Below are 23,076 nucleotides of genomic sequence, written 5' to 3' on the forward strand. Positions count from 1 at the left end.
AGCGTTCTCTCTGGGACGCTGCAGTCAGTGCGCCACTCAGAATTGATGTTTAGAAACTTTCCTTTGTTTACACCTCACTCCCCTGTGAGGCAGTGTAGAAAGGGGTCTAATTGAAAGTGACAGTTCTTTAATTGAGGAGGTCTTAAAGCAGCGCCTGCCTGATGAATAACGATTGTGGCTTCACCAAAATGCATGCTTAGACCGATAACATGGATTGTGTAGGTTCTGGAGAAGTCACTTTTATTTTATTTGCACTATTGACAGTGTGTGCTTTAGGATTTTACTGCCTCTTTTATGCAACTGTTGTTGAAGAAATCGGTTCCTTGCAGTCATTATTTATTCAAATGTATATCATACACTACATTTAATGTACTTAAGTTACAATTTAAACATAAAATATGTATTTTCGCATTTTAACATTAACACTAATACCAGTCCCCCATTCATTTTGATCTATCTTGGAGAAGATCTCAAAGGTTCTGGGAGTCTCTGTTTAGTAAACCCTGACGTAAATGAGTGAATCTTGGCTGTTGTGATTATCAGAAAACAGGGTGTGTGTAAGAAGACTTTGCTATTTATCGGCATGCTTGGCACTGCTTAGCGGACCAGAGCCCCTTCAAATTGAAATATAGCAGAGTTTACTCTTCTGATTAGACCCTCGACTGCAAAGCACTGAGCCTTCCTTTGAAGAAACACTTCTCTGTGACATGAAACTGTGTCTGATTTATTGAACAAATAAGGATCACAAATGGAGTCCAATCATATTCCAAGTCATTTAAGTTTCTTGATCTGTCAAGATCATTATCATATTTGATTATTGGATTGATCAATGCAATCTTCCTTTTATTAAAACTAACTAACCAAAATAAAAATAAATGTTAGATATTATGTTGTTTTAGATAATACTAGTTTTTATAATATCTTTTGTTTTTATTTAAAAGATACAGAATCGAAATCTTGAATAGAATCACAAAATGAATCGTATTTAATGAATTTAATACCAACACTTCAAGTTTCTGTTACAAAAAAGGTTGAAAACATGCAACATTGTCGTAATTTTACCAGCCTTCCAATAATTTGTTGGGTAATGGGGAGCTTTCGAGGCAAAAAGGTTGAGGTATAAATAATATTTGTAATATAATATTTTATTTATACTGCATTTGCAGAGAGAAAGTTGGCCTTATATATTGGCAAATTCATTACAAATAGTCACATAACATGCACAGCTCCTTTGGCACTATATACAAGACTTACTATACTACTGGACTACACTAGATCTCTAGAAATTAAACTAGAAAAGTTTGAGACTGTTATTTCAGAGCAAGTGCCACTAAAATTAAGGTTGTGTTACCAATGCATTATCCTTCTTGGGGAAAAATAAATGTTATGCTTAACCATAGGAAGCATAGTATTTACAAACCAATTGTGATGTCCATTAAGATAATTCATTAGGCACCATTTACTTCGAGTCACTGAGATAAGTAATGTTGAGAAGGACGAGGATTGAGTCCGTCAGTGTTGCCAAGGGAGCAGAAGAAGATTTGTTTTCCTTTTGTCGCAACATTTTTTCACTGCTATCAGTTTTTTAACAATGCCCCAAAAATTTACGTTTTCATACGATTTGTTTTTGCCCCCCTGACTTAAAGATTCTTTTTTTTTTTTTTTTATCATACATTTTCGTACAATTAAATCGTACAAATTCATGCCAAATCACCAACTTGTATATTAGTTGTTTTCTCATGAAAGTGCTTGGCCCCGTAAGTGCAGCTTAAGTATACACCAAACCAGAAATGTGTTGTTTTTATCTCATATACATATCATTTTAACATTAGCATTCATATTTACAGGTTAATGTGACCATCACTGTGATTCACTATTGACTGATTTAATAAGATTGTTGTTGTGAAGTACTGTATGAATAAGATTAATAAAGAGCACATTTGTCAAAGCACTTTTGACGAAGTCTTTATTTAATATGCTCTGCTAGTCTCATCCACATAAACTGCAAAACACACACACAAAAAAAGCATTTCAATTATCTTGATATTTTGAGTCATTTCTGTTTTAACAAAATGTTATTTCCATGTACCCCTGCTCAATTAGACCCTGGAGTAATTCCACATAATAAAACTCATGTTAAAATGCATGCTAGATGCCATAAATTGGACAGTGCTGTGGTTTTCAAGTACCTTGACATTTTTTTCCTGTTTAGGCCTTCGAAACTTTTCATATGAAAACAAGAAATAAATGACATAACACTAGATGGAAAAAATGCAAGTAATTTTATTGCAATAATGCAAAACACTTTGTGTTATATTTTAGTATTACAGTATTACGTTCCAATGTATTTCTAGTGTTTAGAACAAAACTGCGTCTCCAGCTGTGGATTATTCATATGTTGATAAGTCATGCATGCCGTCTGAGGATTTCTTTTTTCAGGATGCATGCATGTTCTGATGGGAGAGCTGTTTCTTCAGGGGTTTGCTGTCCTAACACATTTAAGTTCGGCCATCAGCCAAGATGAAACACCTGCTGTTGGGGAGAAACAAAGCGCACTAATCCAATATGTATTTCAGACATGTTAAACATCAGCAGCTCCCCAGAGAGAGGCCACGGGAGAGAATTTTAAAGCAAATTGTTCTAATTTATGTAGGGACAATAAATCAAAATTAGGGTAAGGACAGTGCAATGCACTTCACTGTAAAATGACACAATGCTGCAGGGGCTGTATCATGGTACGGCGCCCCTGTACATGTTTGTGTCCATGGTTTTATTTAAACCTCTTTCTGCTTTATACCTGATTGTAAGTTTATGTGAAACTATGAGAATGGAATGATATCGTTGTATAAAGTGCGGGGTATAAATACTGCTGCAGCCCATCAGGATTTACTATTTGATGGACAGTGGTTTCAATGCTTCATAAAATTTAATGCACTGAAATATGTGCACGTTTGCATTTTAATGTCCATGAATTGGCCTTCCACTTATATCATAGGTCACTCAAACTGTGTTTTGAATCATGTATGAGAGGAAAAGGGAACTGTATATTTATTACCTCTAGTGAAATCTTAAATGTCTCTGTTAGGAAAGGGGATTTGGTTATGATGTGCTCTCTGGGTTTAAACTTTAAAGAGGCCCAGAAGTTTGATCTGTTAAATTAGAGTTACTTGCTATTAACTGAACTTGCATGGAAATTGCATTCGTAAGTAATGCAGAAGGATCAATACATGGGCTGTAAACAATAAGAGTGATTTTAAAACAATTTTTACATACAGAGAGAGATCACAGGAAGTCTATCGGGTTCAGTTTAAAATATCATTTTCAGTATGTGTTATAAAATGCTCAGAAGAATAAGTATTATACAAATAATTTAATATTTCCGTCACAGTATTTTAAAGAATGAACGAAAGATCCCACTTCATAGTGTCTTTACTATGTACTAACATTTAAATTCATGTTTTGAAACAATGCACTTATTGTGTACATGTTTTTACATTGTATTTGTATTTAAAAATGTAATTAGAGCTGTATACATTTCTGTAATAACATCAATAATTTGTTGACCTTTCTCTTACCCCTTAACCAACCCGTAAAACTAACCACACCACCAAACTTGTCCCTAACCTTACCCGTATCCCACCTCAATAGCAGCAATTGTATTTTGCAAAACAACATAAACGCAATAAGTACATCATTTTTTCCATGTAAGAACATAATTAAAGACATCTCACATATAAAAGTGAGACCGAAAACCCCCCACATGTGTACGTTATAATCCTTGTAGAGTGGACTATCCATATCCACTATTCATGTCATAAAGGTGAACAGCACAGACGCATCCCAAGCTAGCCTCTATGAAGGTCACTGTAGATTACACAAGCCAATCTCATTGTACTCACAAACAACAGAAAAGGCCTTCCTAAGAATAATACTATAGACAATTCATGTCCAGGCATTTTACTCAAAGAGACATCGAAGAGACTTGTGCCCAAATTCTGGGTGTAAAATGGCCCTCATCTTTGGAAGTCTTTGGTGATGATGATGTCTGTGAAGGGGCAGATGCTGATGGGACATTGATGGATGTCTGGAGCAGAGCTGTCATTCAACTGGAACTGAAGCCTTTGGTCAGTGATGCAGTTCCCTGATGCTGATTCTCTCTCTCTCTCTCTCTCTCTCTCTCTCTCTCTCTCTCTCTCTCTCTCTCTCTCTCTCTCTCTCTCTCTCTCTCTCTCTCTCTCTCTATATATATATATACACACACACACACACACAAACTTGGAATCTGTATCCTTTAGTCTTTTTTATTGTATATACATCAAATGTTATGTTGAGCAATTGTTTAGTTATTATTTATAATGCTAATAAGTGAATAATTCCAAACCTTTTGTTTAAATGCCTTGTATATTTTTGTGTTAAGGCGGTTTCTCATTAGCAGAAGGCACAATTAGTGATAAACTAGCCATAGCGGCCCGACTCATTAGATGCTGAAGCTTTATTTAAAATTTGAGCAGTGCCTTGTTTCCACTCTATTCTCCACCATATGTATGCATTAATTAGAGAACTGTGGAGGAGGAGTGGATTGTTGTGTGTGTGTTTATGTGTGAGCATGAATGTGTGTGTGAGAGCTAGGCAGTGTGTACGATGTTTCGTGTTTCGCTTCAGTTCTACCCCCTATAACTGAGGATCTAATCAATCTGCTGGCTATTAAGTTTCTTAATTGATAATGCATACAAATTAAGCTGAGTGCTGTTACTTTGGAGATTTCGAGCAGGTGATTTTAGGCACCGGTCCAAATGGTCTTTTAAAGCAGTTAGCGTAGGACTGAATCTATCAGGCTCAAGATGAATCCATATCACTGGGCTGAGGCTAAGAACATAATCTTTTCACGTTCGCTTAAATGATTTGATTCAGTCAGGCCACCTACGGCACCAAACACATCTGGATAATTCCAGTGGGTTTTAGAACATTGTGTGAATTGCAGAGCAGAAAACTTCTTATCCCGATCTTTGTCAAAATCCTGTTTACCTTTAAAGTCGTGATGAAACGGAAGTAGTGCCAGATCTTTTTTCTGTGTTGTAATGTACATCCAAGCGGAATTGTTGATTGGATGAGGGCAGAAAGGGCGGGGTTTAAGTGGACTAATGATTGACCCTTTTCGCATTTCTGGGGTCCGTCATAGTTAACATAGGTAACTATGGTTTCTATATTGTTGAATGGAAACTATTTTTCTGAAATTTTACATTGTAAATGTAGTTTTTTTTTCTTCTTTTTTTTATATGAAAAAACATGGATATAACAATCATATGTTGATATGTGTGGTCTTGACGGAATAGATCTGCTGAGCTGCTGCTGCTTCAGAGCAAGTACGGGACTTGCTACTGACAATACATATAAGACATGCTGCTGTACAGTAAAGTATACATGAATTACTCATAGCAGATCTATAAAGGTGGAACAGGGGAAGGTGGAGGGTTTCTGAAAGCATGCTGACCAAGTATTTAAAGCTGCAAGCTCATTGGCTGCCGATACAGCAAGACCCAATCAGCTGTGCCCTGTAGATAACAATGTGATTGCAAGCAGATTGAGTGAAGGACCTATCAGCGCCATCTAGAGTTTCATGACAGAACTTTGTATTTATAAAAAATAGATAGATTATAGATTCACAATAATAATGTGGAAACACATAATCCCAGTCTGTAAAAAGGGTCCTTATCGGCCTGTCGTTTCACCAGAAGATCCCATTATGATCAGGGTGAATTCTCATTTCATGCCAACTTTAAGAACTTGGCTATAGGTTAAAAAATTGTGATCAAATCATTAATCAGAAAGTTAATAAAGATTTAAAAGATTTAAAAAAAACAGGAATAAAAGGCAGAAGAAAGGAGGATTCTGAATGCTAGTTTTCTTCTGTACATTTAACTGATAATAAAAACATTTTGCACATTGTTCATAAAGTCTATCCATACATGTATAATCAACAGTTTAATATAACGTCTCCTGCTCAGAATCCATCAACACTGTCTCTTCATGCAAATTAGACAAAATAAACATTAACAACTCGCAACCACCAAACATAAATTAGGCAGACAAACCTGGAATGACAGTTACCATCAGCATGATGAGTCATAAAGACAAAATAATGATCCAAATATTCACCCATCTTTATGGCTGATCTGGGGGAAAACCATTCCATTAATCTGACACTTCATTAGGAACACACTTATTTGGAATGCTAAATAGTTTGGGCAATGGAAAACATGGTAAAAAAAAAAAAAAATCAAAATTTACCACCACAGAATAATAGAACAACTTGGGAATTAAATGTGACAATAACGCCACAAAGTACTTTGCTCATATAATCTCTACATCAATGTTTCACAATCACAACAGAGTGTTAATTGTCATGCACACATCTGTTTTTTGAGTGTCTTGGAGAAAGTGTGCTGCTTGTGTAATGTTTCTGTTAACAGAATGAGTGCAAAAACACTTGTGGCTTCATGATTCCTCAATGTCATTTAGATGTTGATATGTGCCTCGTGTCAGAAGCAGAGGTCTGACATGATGGAGCCACTTGTTGGATCATTTTGAGTGCTGGTCTGCCTTTTGGTCTCCGTCCCCCTGAGACGAACAGACCTACAGGCATGCCAAACTCATTCTCTGATCAACACAATCTGATTTGGTCAATTTTGCCACATAGGACACATTCTCTATTACAGAGATAAATAGCTTTGGGCCAACTGTCGACCAAAACTTGTAAGCTAATAAATTATTCCAATTTCTCCCAATAGATTTCTCTAGAGACAGCCAGGGGAAATACACTTTTTGATTAGTGAAGTTATGCGTGCGTGTGTGTGTGTGTGTGTGTGTGTGTGTGTGTGTGTGCGTGCGTATTTTTGTGTCTGCGACACACAGATATGTCATCTTTGATTAGGACTATAGCTTCTCAGGTGGATGTTGCCTGAAGTGCTGTCATTTTGTAATGAACAGACAGAGGTTGGATTGGCCCACCTCTCCCAATCTGGGAATGGTGGAAAAATCTTCTTACACTACATATATTACGTGGGCATGAAGACATTTGGCTGAATATTAATGCCCGCTGTAATTAAGTATGCCACACTCATCGGCTTGGATCACAAATACAAAAAAAGAGATGAGCTTCACAAATACTACCATAGTACATGACCAATGTTTGTGTTGCAATATTAAACCATTGCAATATCATTGTCGGATCAGTTATGATATTGCATTAACATTCATGTCTGTTTCCTTGCCAGATTTTTTCTTACCCAAGTGAGTCCATTTTGTAAGTGGGAAACACCTTATCATAGTTACGTAAAGGTTGTGTGTCATTAATGAGAAGCTCTTTAACCAAAATACCTTTATTCAGCAAGTATGCATTAAATTTATCAAAATGGACAGTAAAGATATTTACATTGGTATAAAAATTCATTACATTTTTGTTTTGTTTTTTTGAACGTTCTATTCCTCAAAGAATCCTGCAAAAAAAAAATGATCACCGCTTTCACAAAAATATTAAGCAGCACAACTTCCAACATTGATAAGATGTTTAAGGTTTCTTGAGCACCAAATCATCATATAAGAATGATTTCCAAAGGATCATGTGACACTAAAGACTGAATGACTGCTGAAAATTGAGCTTTGCCATCAGATGAATACATTTCATTTCAAAATAGAAAACATTTATTTTAAATTGAAATTATATTTCACAATATTACTGAATTTTTGACGAATGCACATCTAATGTCCTTCTACTTGTGATGTAATCTCAGTAACTACCTTATTATAATGGTTTAAACCATTACATTTACCAATATTACCATATAAACATAGCAGTTGCAGTGAGCATGAACACACAGACCATTTATCAACCGCTCTGTGCCCTAAATTATTACGTCTCCAAACTTTCGAACAAGGTCAAGGAAATTCAAATTGTAAATTGAACTTTGAAGGGTCAGCGATTTTTACTTTCCCTATTCATCTTCTCTCACCTTCTAACTTTGAGCCCAGGAGTGCATGATAATTGCATTTCAGTGGGTGGCAGAGTTTCATTATGTCTTCCTATCTTCTGCTCGCATGTGTAATTTAGTCAGGTCTTCTGAGAACCACGTCAAGGCAGGACTACTTTAAAAAGAAGTTGTTAGGTTTCGCAAATGAGCTCTATTTGCTGATAGTGATGTTTCCTTCGTCATAGCCAATTTAGGTGTAAAAAATGATTTTCGCTTCACATCAACTGAATGGCAGATCTCAATGAGGTTGTTAGTCTCTGATGTTCAGCGGACACTCCAGACAAAGCATTTAATAACACAGACACTGCCATTCTGAGCCGATGAAATACCATATTTGTCTTCCCACTTCAAGAGAAAAACTCCACCCGCTCCTGCACCATAATACAACGAGTGTATGTGTTTGCAAAGATATACATGCGAGCCTGCACGTGTGTGTGTGCGTGTGTGTGTGTGTGTGTGTGTGTGTGTGTGTGTGTGTGTGTGTGTGTGTGCGTGTGTGTGTGTGTGTGTGCGCGTGTGTGTGTGCAAAGAGCAAAGCAACCAGCTGGGTTGTAGGGGTAATAAAGAAGGAGAATCAATAGGGCATGCAATGGAGCCAAGGTGCTGCCATTTATCATGGCGCTTCTCTGACTCCAATCATTCATCAAGCTCAATGAGGCAGCAAATAGGAAAATGACTATTTGTATCAAACACATCTGCACTCATCCACTGAGGTATTTTATTCCCATTAACTTCCAAAGTAAAATACCCACTTTTTCAGCTGCTGTGTACCTGCATGTACAGCCGTGCATGTGTGTGTGTGTGTGTGTGTGTGTTTTCATATATTTGTGCAGTTAGTAAGACAACTTACATTGCGGTAGTATTTAGAGCTGCATTCCTTTGCACATGCATCTGTCAAAGCATCAGTGTCTCTTATCAACCCATCCACCTCACTCGATCTAACCATATGCAAATATTTATGTGTCATAACTCATGCATTAACAGGTTAAATCTTTCTGTTGTTATGCATCTCTCTCTTTCCAGCAATGAATGTCTCCAGAATAAAGTAAATATGCATTTCATTAACATTTGATAGTCTCTAATTTTTATTCACAAATTGCCATTCGGGGACGTACTAGATGTTCATTTCCATTGGCCGGGGCTGAATCAGATGTAAATGGGTGGATTAATGTAATTATGGTGTAATATGCCATGAAATAGTAGAGTCATTATCTCTGCTCTTTTATGAGGTGTCTGTGGATAACAGTATTCTGAGGGATTTTTGCTGACAAATGACAACTGTACTTGTTGTTTTAGACTGTTGTCATAATAAATGTAACAATGCCCACTAAGACAATAACTCTAGAATAGATAATTACTCAAGGGAATTTATTGCATGCCATTCGGTGTATTATTTCTCACATGCATGTGTTTGTCTTGCTTGTAGTGCCGGTTAGCTGGCTTGTTTTACAGTATATTTCGTCAGGTATTTGTTCGGAATATGTCTTCAGATCTAGTAATATTATTTTATTCAATTGATTCTAAAGGCTTGTGCTGTGTTTGTGTATAGTCTAATCGTGATTTATTGCATGGACCCGGAATCAATTTCAATCATTCTAAGAAAAAAAATACACATAAAATACAATTAATGACCTAAACTTTAGGCTTTGCTTTGTCTTTGGTAAATGAGGGGGGGAAAGAGAGGTGAGATCCACAAAGATATTATAGGCTTCCCATCAGACATTCTTAAAAACTAAATGAAATTCACCACTAGAATTAAAACATTTCATCTTAGGTCTAAGTACATTGTCTATTGCGAGGAAATATGCAGAAAAACATACATCTCATTCTCACATTATTTCTCTATCTCTATGTGATAATGTATTGGACTGTCTTATTAGTGGCTGCATATTTAGTAACCATATAACCATAATAATTAGCAAAAACCCACGTGCAAATGGAAAATAAATAACATACCACATTTTGTGATGTTGTAACACATTTGTTTTCTGATGTCTGTTTTCCAAAATAAAATCTATATATTTTTGGATAAATTCTGGGTAAATATATTTTGCTTGCACAGAATCAGCACATTTTATGAACAATTTGTAAAAACAAACCCTGAAATTCCTGCATTATGCTGATATTGTTGTCTTTGATCAGGTGTGCAGTGCTTACCTGAAATAAACATGATATGTGTTTGAATTTGCTATGTCTGTCACAAATATTCCAAATTAGCCAAGTAATTATTTGATAGTCCCAGCAATTACTATATAAATGGTTAAATTTGGAACTTTAGGGTCCCTAATTGATCCAAATTTGGTGTTTTGCATATTTGCATAATGAGGAAATTGATAGAAAATTGTGTTCATTCATTTGTGAAGAATCCTATGAATTTTATGAATTTGAAAGCCGTCCGTCGACTGTGGTTGGGTGACTTTGCTTGCTGATCACTGGGAAAACTGGCCTCGTGCCAAGACCACAGTCCCACGGATGGACCTTAATGTTAAGAGGCAGGGTTACATGTTACACATAAGATATGTATAATAAATTGTGTTTTCAAATGTATACATTATAAGATTTTTTATACACAATCTGTAAATTCACAGTCTGTGTGTCCTACTATCTGTCATTCCCCCCCTCCCAAATACATACGGCAACGCTTGCGCAAACAAACTGCACACAGAGATGTTCTCATGCGTGGCCGCTCTGCCCTCATAAATACAGAACAGGCAGAGGTGATGTCTCCATTTCACACACAGGCCACATGCACAATATGAGACCCTGAATTGCAATTATTTTGCCTGTGGTTTTGACGGTAAAGATGAATTGCCAGTTCATCCTACCATTGTTTTAGTGGCCGATTAATGCCACTTGCAATACTTATAACACATAATAATAATGTTTTTAGTACGCTGGCAACAATAATACTGATGAGTGACGATTTATCGCAACAGTTGGTAACACTTTTAAAATGCAAAACAAATATTAACTAAATTTGTGGAATGCGTTTAACAGTGTTTATTAATCTTTGTTAACATTAGTTCATACAAATATAACACTCTTTATTGTTAGCTGAGGTTCATTAAATAACATTAACATATTTTTGATTTTAGTAATGTCTTAGTAAATGTTGGAAGCATGAACTAAATGGTAGATGTATTTTTCATTGTTAGTTCTTGTTAACTAATGTAGTCAACCAATGTTAACAAATGGAACCTTAGTGTTACCCAACAGTTACGCAGTAACACTTTATTTTAGTCCTTGTTACATGTAGTTACTATAGTAATTACAATAAATTGTGCATAATTACATGCAACTAACCCTAATCATAATCCTAGAGAACATGTAGTCAACTATTATTACTCAGTAACACCTTAAAATAAAGGGTAACTGGAAATGTCTTTGTTACACTGTAATTATACATTTAGGTACTGAGTAATATTAAGTAATTCCATGTACTTACTATTGGGTTTGGTTTGGTTTGGTTTGGTTTGGTTTAGGGTTAGTTGCATGTAATTATGCATAATGTATTGTAATTACTATAGTAACTACATGTAACCTATGTAACAATGACACTGTAAAATAAGTGTTACCAAAATCCCTTATCAGGACTTATTACTCGTTACTTATGATGTTAAAGTTATATAAATAAAATGTCCAGGAATAGACAAATGAATGCAAACATACAAAGCTGCCGAAGTAGTATTTCTGAGCAAAGAAAGTTTTCCATATAACCGAGACAAGTTAAGGATAAGTAAATCTAAATGCGATACAAAATATCTGCATCATTTAATAAAGCGAATTTTCTTTGCACAACCATCTTAGGCCTACTATAATGCAGATGGTAATCCAATCTGATTTTGATTTAAGTATTTTGCTGCATGGCTACCCTTAAGTCTTGGCCGCTCATTTGGATCAAGTACAACTCGCCACCAAAATATTAGGATCTCAGTGCTCGAAGCAATCTAAATAAGATGTCAGATGTAGTTTATAGCATGTGATAATATCCTTCAGGGGCTCACTAAATCATTTCATGATCTGTTGCCTGTTGGCCTCATCCGACAGAAAAGGGCGAGTGGCTGTGGTGCATCGCTCCGAAAGTATAAAAGAGATGAAGGTAAGGATATTAAGTGACTCTATAGAACATCCAGGGCACAACAGAATGATTGATGGCGGGACAATGTGAGAGCTCGTGGACAGAGGACCCTTGGAGAGGCAGAAAAAGCCATCTCCAGCCTGGTGTGCTCGCGAGGTCTATTTGTATGAGTAATCAGTTGAGCTCCCTACTCTGTCAGTCCTGTTTACTCACTGATTCTCTCAACAAGACAGTCATTGACACTGGATAGATGGGGATAGTCTAGCAGAGAAACCGGCGGCTTTAAAGAGGTTAGGGTTACGTTGCAGTCTCCAGACCCTATTACGCAATCTAATATTTATAATACCTGACTATTTATTTGAATTGTGAGATTGTATGTGATTTCCTTATGTACTAGGTGTGCATGTGTGTGTGTGTTAACTAGACGGGCTGCAGGTGTCACAATGGTTCACTTCCACCAGCTGATGCCCTGCTCTTCTCGCCGTAACCGCAGTAACATTCTCTCCCCTTTCCGAACGTCACTAATTGCTCTTCCACAGTCAAACACACATGCGCACTAATGGTGTAATTGATATTCAGACAGCGCACCCTGCGAGGACACCAGAACTGCATTTAGATGTGTGCTCTTGGTCTTTTTCACTCATATTGGTCGCCCCACGGTGGGTTTGCGTTAAAATATGCTCACAGAGCTGTCATTTAAGCATCATGTCAAATGCAACCACCTCTCTGTATGTATGCGGCCCACTGCACTTTGTTGCTTTGTTATTAGCATGTATCCTGTAGACTAGATTTTAATATCTAGATCTTAAGACTAGATCTTTAAATCTTACATTTTTCCCAGACATGAAAATATCCAAATGATGTGTCATTGGTAGCCCCTTGAAATAAACAATAGTTATTTGCTGAAATTTTTTATGGAAAAGTGTGGGGAAAATTGTGTTTTATGGTCAGTCACAATTGTGACCGGTGGGATAATGTGTAATGAATTAACATACTTCTGCAGCCATCAAAATTCTTATATATTTCAGCCCAGTTATTAACACATTTTAAACTCTGTTAATCACATTCTAGGGTTACTATTATACATAAAAACCCAACACTGATAGGAATACTGAGATAAAAGACCTATTTCAAAATTGTTACTTTATTGTAACATATATCATAACATTGTTATATTAGTGCAACCAGTTTTAAAACATCAATAAACATCCACTTATTTGTAACATTTGAAGTTTTAATTTAGTGCAATGTTCACTGTAACTTTGTCATTGTGACATTTTAGTGAAACCTTCACTTACAACTGCAATTGATATTGAACATAAAACATTTAACACATACATTCAAGTAGAGGCCAACAAAATAAAAATATACATTATAGAGGTAGGTGTAAGAACCAAGTGCACAATTAGTACATCACTATTTTGAACCAAGACCAGACAGACATACTATCATACAGTATGTCTTGAATCAATTGACCTTTTACAAAAAAGGACAATTGATTCAACTGAGGACAGCGTCTTTCTCATTTTGAGGGATGACTGCAATGTTGCATGCCTTGTCTGGGGGGGTCATCTAGATCCAAAAAAAATCTAGACACAAAGTAAAACTAAAAGAAAGAACAGAGTAGAGATAGGTAGAACAAGAATTATCTATGTATGTAAGTATGTGTATACCTAAATGCTCTGTTTTGTCCCAGTGGTCACTATTGTTGCTTCTTTTGTATTGATGACCACACTCAACAAAACTGAATAATTTTAAATTAATATATTAATACAGACATCTATAGGATAATGTGCACCAAAAATCTTTGTCATATCTTTATGTTAACATACTTAACTAACCTTGTTTGTTTTGGAGCTTTGATGCAGCCATTATCTTCCCATGGTGCAAACAGGAAGTAAACTGCTCTGGCCATGTGACAATTTGCACTAACCATGTGACACTGAACATATTTAATTGAGACACTTAACTTTTTCCATATTTGCAGGGAATGCACTAAAACACCAGTCAGTAAATTTTTTAGAGCTTTATAAATGAAAACCTTTACAACGGTCACTATTGTGACCGATGGGATTAAATGGTTTTAATAAGTTTGATTTTCACTGTAGTAGATATATAGGCCTACTTAACTCATTTTAGCTATTACTAAACTGTATGTTTGCGTGGTATCCTACATTTATTTTTTCCACTTTGACTGGATCATATAAAATCTCGCCACCCCCCGGTTATTCCGTGCACTAGGATAAGCCACTCATCCAGTTTTCCCTAATCACGACAATTACTTCTGAATTATCATCGGACCCTGACAGACGTTCCTTGTAACTCTCTTTTATTTTCAAACGGCCCCTAATCAGCGACTCTCATTACAATCGCTGATTAAACTGCAAATTATCCAGCAGCGCCAACAGTTCGCGCCTACCACCGGCTCGTTCAATATCAATTACACCGAGCAGCATGTCTGCAGCCTCCGGAAGCCTCCAAGTGCTTGATGGTGGCACTTATTAGTTTGGAAAACAAGGAAAATACTAATAATCAGGGGTCATGGGAAAAGGGAGGACACGGAGGGAAGGTGGCAATACTATCAATAGATGCGAAATTCTTCTTTGCGCACATATTGGTCAATAGGCTATCCTTTGAAAATAGGTTGTAAACACCTGGAAAAGTATCTGTTACTTTAGCCAATAAGTCACCTACTTTCAAAACAAGCGATTTACTTTTTTTGTTTTAAATGATAATAAGTTTATGGCTTATAATTATCTATAGGTTTATAAAACCAGCGCGCACCGCGGTGGTTATGTTCCAAATTAATTTGGCTACTAGGCCCACCCTTAGACAAGATAACGTCATGCTAGGGAATTACTTGGAAAATCATATCTGTCTCAGGGCAGATAGCCTATAGATACAAATGAATATGTTCTTATTGAAAAACAAATGGGGTGAGCGGGTGCTATGGCGAAATGAAAGTATTGGTAAGCGCATATCAAGTATTTACAAGTGGTGGTGTTAGTTTTCCTCCGTGATGTGAGCAGAGAGATATCGATTTTATTTTGATTACAAGAAAATTGAAAATGGGCCCCAGATGAGCATGAGCTTTTGCAAGATGTGCCACAAAGCCAACAGATAGGCCATCTGACTTGGCTTGAGCAAAATAAGATATATTTTGGACAGTTTATAGTTTTTGTATAGTTTTCAATCGTCAAATAATTTTCTACATTATTTATATGAAATAATTTTTGACTCAATGGTAAAAGTATGATCAGTTTATGCTACAGAGGAGTATATTCTCCATTTAGAACTGCAATGACGCAGCTATAGTAGACCACTGCGTTAACTGGGTGGATGTATTTTATTAATATTCCAATCAACCTAACAAAATGTCAGAATTAAACAAACTAATTGGTTGAGTTAAACTAAGTTGGCATAAATTATTTTCATATAGCTACTTTTTGTCCACAAAAAAGTTCAACTTTGTATATGCTAACAATGACTTGAAGCCCTGGTGACTGAAATTATTTGTAACTGACACAAAGTGTGACAAAGTTTGTCAAAGCAAAGATCCCACTTTATTGAAGATCTGCCCAATAATGCCCCTGAAAGTGGCAGCTTGCCCACGCGCACTGCTGATCTCAACTGTCATCCCGACAAGTTAGCAAGCAAATCCGGAAAGAAACTGTTAGTGCGGAATCATTATAAATGTGATATCTACAAACTCTATTAGAAAATAAAATCAGCCTGCAATTTATTCAATATGTATCTCGTTTGTGCGTAATTGATAAATAATCAAAATGTATCAATGGAACTTGCACACATTTCAGTTACAATCAAGTAAAAGTAGACCATTTACCACCTGACTTGGTCCGAATTAGAGCTAAATTGACGATCAATTAATCTTGGAGGCGCTAGAGTTGTATTTTGTGGACAAGCAGCAGAGAAGTGGCAAATAAATGGAGTGGAGACAGGAGATTAGTGGAATGAGCAGAAAAGAGCTGAACCGCCTCGGTCTGCAGATAATGGGCTTGCAGCTGGCTCGCAAATTGCTGGATTTGTATCATCAGTATAGGAGTCAAATGTACTTTATTATTTATCATAACGAATGCGAGTTTTTCCTCCCCTTGGTTATATTTGTTTGTTTGTTTTAACTTGCAGTTCAAATGGGTTGGAATCCCATTAACCTTTAATGTAAATTGACATAAAGCATTGGTAGCTAAATGTAAAATACATGTAATCTAATGAAACTGGACCTTTCCATTTCTTTTGAACGAATAGCTTACAATAGGCCATTTTACAATTAACTTAAGGGGTTTCTTGCATCTGAGCACAACCGCATATCAAGATTCAAAGAGCCCTCTCTATTCACTTGCACTTTTCTCCATTTTCGTCAATATGAACATGATACGTTGATAAACACACTTTTTTTTTTTTCTGTATGAAAAATATAAGACTCATTCACATCGGTTTTTGAATGGAAGGGGTTTGGCTCATTTAAGCATACTGTTTCACTCTCTTCTTGCAATGTACAAGGTCAGTGAAACTAATTATTTTCGGTATTAATTTGCTGATGCATTAAATTGCATTAGCAGTGTGATTATGCTGGAATTTAATAATTACTAGCACATGTTCCTAATTTGAAGAAATTCAGAGTGACCACTGACCCAAGTCCTCCCTTCTCGCAAGCCACTGAAGGCCTTTCTTAAAAATGAATGATGCATCGGCCTATTGTCTTTTAAATATTACAACAAATTCTTTAGTCCTACTCGAAATATGACATTGAGTTCAGTTCATTGCTTAATTCAAACATACAAAAAACAAAACAAAAATTTTTTTTTTTTAATTAATCATTAAAATATTAAGTTTTGTCAGAGTAAACTTGACTGATATGCTTGCATCGCATATTTTAAGGCCCAGAGTTTAATTATGCATTTGTAAAACAGGACTACACCTTGCGTTTAGACTTCGAGAACAAAGTTTTACTGCAAACGTGGACATCGAAGTAAACAAATTTTCATGTTTATATGATTGTCGAGCGTGCTTACCCCCAAAAGTCTCATTACGGACCGTAATGGAGGCCAGCCACTCCGTGACACACCAAAGCTCCATTTCATTACGGTAATCGCCGTCCAATGCTGATTATTTTATTTAGGGCCATAATTGTATTCTCCCCAGATAACTCACGTTGAAATCGGGTCCACATGGAGGGCACCAAGTCTAATCACAGTATGAGATGCGACGGGGGTCGCGTCTGCTTGAATGGAGGAGCCGTTGTGTTACTTTCCAGTTTACTTATTTCACGGTATATGGTGAGCCCTTTGGACCTATTATCCAACCTATGTCAAATCCCAATGTCATTTATACTAAATAAATAAGAATTCCTCATGGATGGAATCGGTAAGTATCAATAGAAATGTACTGTGAAAATAAAATAAAAAAGACCCAGAAGCAAAGCACATTAAAGCACATTCGAAAAACTGTGAAATGTATAGCAAATAATAATAATAATAGGCTAATAATAATAACGAGAGTAGGCTATACCTTCTCTAAAAAGGGTAAATTGTCAATGGCAACCTTTAAAATAAACCTTTTGAATTTTGGAGTACATATGATTTCATGATATATAATTATACTGACAAGATCACCAACTTATATTAAACATGACCAGAAAAGCTGACATAATTACATGATGCAGTCTAATTTCATTAGATGCACAGTCGACTTAGAAGGCGTGCACCTATAAAGATGTTTGTTGCTAATAAAAAAGACCCATCGACAAAGATATTGCTGTTATAATATCCCATTATGTCTCAGGATGTATTTTCCCCCCCACTACTGAACCTTCTGTCACGTCGATCCAGCATTAGGGATAGACATCCATGACACTTAAAATATTTTTTAAATGATGTCACTCACCGTCGTAATTATATCGTTACATTGTTTATTGTCTGAAATAATGCATTAATCTGAACGTATTAGATCCATCACTTGCAGCTCGATTTAAGCTACAGGAAACTCCGCGACGAACCCAAAGTGTTGATAGAGCTCCTCATTGCCGATTCTAAACTCAAAACAGAAATATTTCTAGTGATGGCAACCCGCACTCTCTTAGTCCAACGGCTTGCCGGTGCACATTCATGCCACAAAAAGAAGGGATCACTGATTGATTACACAAAAATACGCTGAAAACTTGACAGCCTGCCGAATGTGCTTTCGCTGAATGGATTAAATTAGGCAATGTATGTCAGCGAGTTTGAATTAAATAAATCAAATTACTTGCGTCAGCGCTGATGAAACATCGATACAACTGAGGCATCAGTACGCATCAGTAGTCTGTTTCACTGTTTCACCTCAAGCCTTTAACGAAATAAATTAGCCTAATTCAAACATGATGTACACCGCCTTCTTGCATTATATCTAAACACAGTTAAATTATCCCGCATTATTCAGATTTCACTGTAATAATTGAGATGAAAGCTCATAGATTTGGCACTAATTACTTCAAATGCTTAATGGTCTTGAAAATGACTAGTTGGAAATGTACCTTGGATGTGGTGTTAGCTGCCTCACAGAATTCATCGTTTTTGATAGATGGATTCCACTCAAATAAAGCTGTAACTCACAGGAAGGTACAATGACACAACCAGCTCACAGAATAGTGTTCATTCCCTTCACACGAACACAAACAAGGATGACCAGCGTCCTGTATTCGATTCGTAAAGGGCCTTCGAAAAGTTGGGCGATAACCAAATATTGACCTTACAAAAAGTGCATCTTATTCCATGCATTTAGATATTGCATCCTACGTCGGTCAAGAAGCATAACGACTTGACTTTTCCCACCTTTTGTGAAGCCTCTTTTTACCAATAAGATTTATTATTTACTGGTTATTTGCCATGATTATGGAGTCATTTAAAATGTATAGCTAATAAGGAGGCGCTGCAATAAATCAGATTTGAAATGAACTAGAGCATCTGCAGATGAAGCCGGTTTGTGCGTTTTACTGGTTGGTTGTCTGACATTTACAAAGCCTCAATTCTGATTGGCTCCCATTTGTGGAAGCTCACGGGCTCATCCAACTATTAAGCGCCTCCCAATCTCTCTAAAGAACAGTATAATACATGGAACCGCCTTTTTAAACGCACTGACGACTTTCCTTCATTTGAGCTCTATGCGCGTTTTTAAAAGGGTTAAAAGTTGTAGAGTAGTTTGGGAAGCAGTTGTGACTCCAGCAGTACGCAATGCTCTCTCATGCCGACCTCTTGGATACTCGCCTCGGTGAGTTATCGTCACCAAACTCCGGTCTTCAACTCCACTGTAAGCTAGAGTATTTTTTCAGTCTTCAAACTGTTGTGATGACATAATGATATCTCAATCTGTATTAGTTTTACTTGGGATGTTTGTTAATTAGCTACCACATAAATGCATTAGACTTTGATGGATTGCGATACCTAACCATGTTTATGATTGTTTGTGCAATAAATATGTCGATAAGCTGCTTACTATTTGTTCTATCTGTCTTTAATGTTAACAGTCTATTAATATGTCCCTGCCTTTTGGACAGAATGCTAAATTGTTGACACGTGCGTCCACAGGGATGAAAGATGCTGCAGCAGAGCTTCTCGGACACCGGGAAGCTTTGAAGTGCAGACTTGGGGGTACTGACTCTGGACACCCCGGAGATCTTACTTCTGCTACAGAGACTGTGGAAGGGACCACTCTGCTCCCCGGGGAAGACATTAGCAATGGTGGATCCAATCCTAATGGAATGCAGCAGGTCAACGCCAAAGACCAAGAAAAGCAGCAACAGCAAAACTCTAATCAGTCGGCTAGCCAACAAAGCCAGAAACAGAAACGCCACAGGACCCGTTTTACTCCAGCGCAGCTGAACGAACTAGAAAGGAGCTTTGCTAAAACCCACTATCCTGATATATTCATGAGAGAAGAACTTGCATTACGGATTGGTTTAACGGAGTCACGGGTTCAGGTGAGTCCTGAGTGGAGCTGCTCAGCTTTGACATCGCAACGGAGTTTTCCAGCTGATTACACAGTTAAAAAAAAAAAAAGAAAGAAAAGAAAGATGAACTGAAAGCAAACCGAACGAAATTATATGATGAAAATATTTGTTATTCTAAAGATCCGTAAATTAGTGCATAAATTGCATGGTATGCATTGCAATGCATTCAACAAGGGGGTATTCTCACAAAACAACGTCAAGCCTAAAATATTAATGTCCTTCCTGCCGCGCTATATTATAACAAATAAAATAAATTAAAAAAAGAGCGCAGTTTACAGTGTGCAAAAATACAACGTTAAATAATTGCATCTAAAAAAAAAGAGAATAAAATGCTCCCAATATAAAAAATAAACTACATGTGTAGGCTATATGAAGCCTATATTTTTATTCAAAATAACAATTACTTTAACCTATATAACGTGTTATATGGGCCTAACTGGATACGAATTGTGTCGGCAATATGAAAATATGCACATTTAGCCTATATTAAATAATTGTTAGGCTAATTTAAATAATTGGCGTCAATTTATTCTTCCGAGCTAATACGCGGTAGCCTACATGTTAAAATATCTCAGAGTAGGAAGGAGGATTCATTTTGTACTCTTCTTGTGAGTAAATACTTGATTATGGTTCTATGATGAATAACGGAGGCTATCAAACTAGCCCCTATTTGTCTCCTAGATAACATACTATAACGACTTCATCCCCGGCTGTCTGAACAACATTACTAGCCTATCCATCTCATCTTGAAATAAGAAATTGCTTTGTATATTTTTTACTTAAAAAAAATTCCCTTCGCATGTTATGGCATAGTTGTGTGTAAAGATATAGCCTAGCCCAATATTTGTACATGAAAAAATAAATAAAAAAACATGGGAAAAAAAAGATGCTTCATAAGGCGCATGTTTATTAACCTCAGCATTTATAAAGAACCATATTATAGGCCTATATTTACAATGGCTCTGTTCTGCTATATTTAAAAACCAAAGCGCTCGCATTTTTCCGACAAACTTATTTTAAGAAATTGTGTGTTCATTTATTATAGCATATTCTATATTTCGTTTTATTTTATTTTTATTTTTTTTATTCTACGCAATTAAAATTGCGATATAACGTAGCCAGTAGGCCTATAGAAAACTGTTAATTAACGGCTTAATTTATTCTCACTAACGAAATGCACGACTTTCTAAAGGTTTGTTTTTGATTTTGATTTCAGGTATGGTTTCAGAATCGACGTGCGAAATGGAAGAAGCGCAAGAAGACAACCAACGTTTTCCGGTCGCCGGGCACTTTGCTACCAACACACGGTTTGCCTCAGTTTCCGTCTGGGATGGGCGACAGTCTCTGCTCTTTTCATGCCAACGACACTCGCTGGGCCGCGGCTGGGATGCCTGGAGTCTCACAGCTGCAGATTCCTCCTTCGCTGGGCCGACAGCAGGCGATGGCACAGTCCCTGTCCCAGTGCAGTCTCGGAGCTGGCCCCCCACCAAACTCCATGGGCCTTTCCAACAGCTTATCGTCAAACGGTTCCGGTCTTCAATCGCATCTGTATCAACCCACATTTCCTGGGATGGTGCCCGCGTCCCTCTCGGGTCCAACGAATGTGACCGGCTCACCTCAGCTGTGTAGCTCCCCGGACAGTGACATGTGGAGAGGGACTAGTATCGCCTCCCTGCGCCGTAAAGCACTTGAGCACACCGTATCCATGAGTTTCACCTAATTTGAGCATCCAAGACGTCTTTTCTGTCACTACAAACCCCAAGTATTCCTGAAGAACAGCCACGGAGCACTCAGGATATGAGGTTATACCTGTGAAATTACAAATCGGCAGCCTTACTGGATGATGGAATCCCAACAACCCCCAGACAATGCTTATATACAGCAGATGTAGACTATAGTAATAGTTTTAATGCTTGAAATGTATGTAATTTATTTATGTGTTGGATTTGGTCATGTTTATTTGTTTATTTTGTTTTCCTAGCAATTGATTTTAATAATGGCGAGTTGTTTATTTATTTATGCGTATTTATTTGACTCTTCATTCAACTGGAGGAATATTTATTTCGCTGATCGGTGATATTATTTTTTTCTAAACTAAATGTAAAAGGACACGTTAATGAGGACCACATGTGTGCATGTACAGATTGTTTTAAGGCACGTACTACATGTCGGAGTGATTTTTTCCAGGTACAGAAAAGAACACGTTGGATTAAGAGGCACTTTCCAAATAATCAGTTTCAGATCAGATGCATGTAATTTTTCAAACGGGATCAACAGGAAGTTGTTTACATAAAGCAAAATGAACTTGAGTGTTTGTGTAGATACGAAAATAATCTTGTTACCTGCTGGTATGTTTGTGATATGTTTTAACTTAATGTCTGTACTGAAATATGGTTTTCGTAAATGCTTATCTTACCGAATTCAACAGAATTGGGAAGGTTTATATTACTGATTGTAAGTGGGTGAATAAAATCATTTTAAGAATTTCAGTATGGTATGTGATCTCTATAGAAATCTGAGGTCAGAGAATTACCTTGATTTCATCGTAACACTTTACAATCAACATTGTAGTTAACTACATTGATTCACATGTATCTAACAATTAACAATATGAAACCTTATTGTAAAGTGTTAATGATTTCAAGACACAAGAATAACACCCAAATTGGGCACCTACAGTCTTAAAATTATCCTATTTTTGTGTCCAGCAGAAGAAAGTCATAGAGGTTTTGAACAACAAGATGAGTAAATTATGACCGAATTCTATACTTCAACGGAACGAGATAAATATTTCAAACACATTAATCATAACCCTTTGCTTTACTTCTAGAACAAGTAAAACACCAACACAATTATTGCTATTTCACAGAACACTTTACAGAGGTTGCTTATGATATTGCACATTACTATTGAATTAATAAATTCCAGTTGCAATGAGTCCGGATGAAAGCTTAACTGCTTGTAGA

General features: G+C 36.7%; 1 protein-coding gene across 2 annotated transcripts; it reads left to right on the plus strand.

The window, feature by feature from the left end:
- The first annotated feature begins 19,260 nt into the window (after nt 1-19,260).
- On the plus strand, nt 19,261-22,567 carry otpb (orthopedia homeobox b). 2 transcript variants are annotated; one of them, XM_082170073.1, is made up of 3 exons: nt 19,261-19,410; nt 19,689-20,080; nt 21,327-22,567. In XM_082170073.1, the coding sequence occupies exons 1-3, from the start codon at nt 19,335-19,337 to the stop codon at nt 21,828-21,830; spliced, it is 972 nt and encodes a 323-aa protein (XP_082026199.1). In that variant the 5' UTR covers nt 19,261-19,334; the 3' UTR covers nt 21,831-22,567. The 2 variants fall into 2 exon arrangements, with proteins under 2 accessions (XP_082026199.1, XP_082026200.1); XM_082170074.1 differs by having other exon boundaries at nt 19,302-19,371.
- The last annotated feature ends 509 nt before the right edge of the window (nt 22,568-23,076 follow it).

Source organism: Leuciscus leuciscus, assembly GCF_965113295.1.
Source record: "Leuciscus leuciscus genome assembly, chromosome: 5".
Classification (NCBI taxonomy): Eukaryota; Metazoa; Chordata; class Actinopteri; order Cypriniformes; family Leuciscidae; genus Leuciscus; species Leuciscus leuciscus.

What these genes read in the sequence shown, in the direction of transcription:
- otpb (XM_082170073.1), top strand. Translation starts at nt 19,335, where the DNA reads ATGCTCTCTCATGCCGACCTCTTGGATACTCGCCTCGGTGAGTTATCG. An exon ending in CTCCGGTCTTCAACTCCACT is followed by an intron (nt 19,411 to 19,688) that starts GTAAGCTAGAGT and finishes GTGCGTCCACAG; the next exon opens with GGATGAAAGATGCTGCAGCA. An exon ending in TAACGGAGTCACGGGTTCAG is followed by an intron (nt 20,081 to 21,326) that starts GTGAGTCCTGAG and finishes TTTTGATTTCAG; the next exon opens with GTATGGTTTCAGAATCGACG.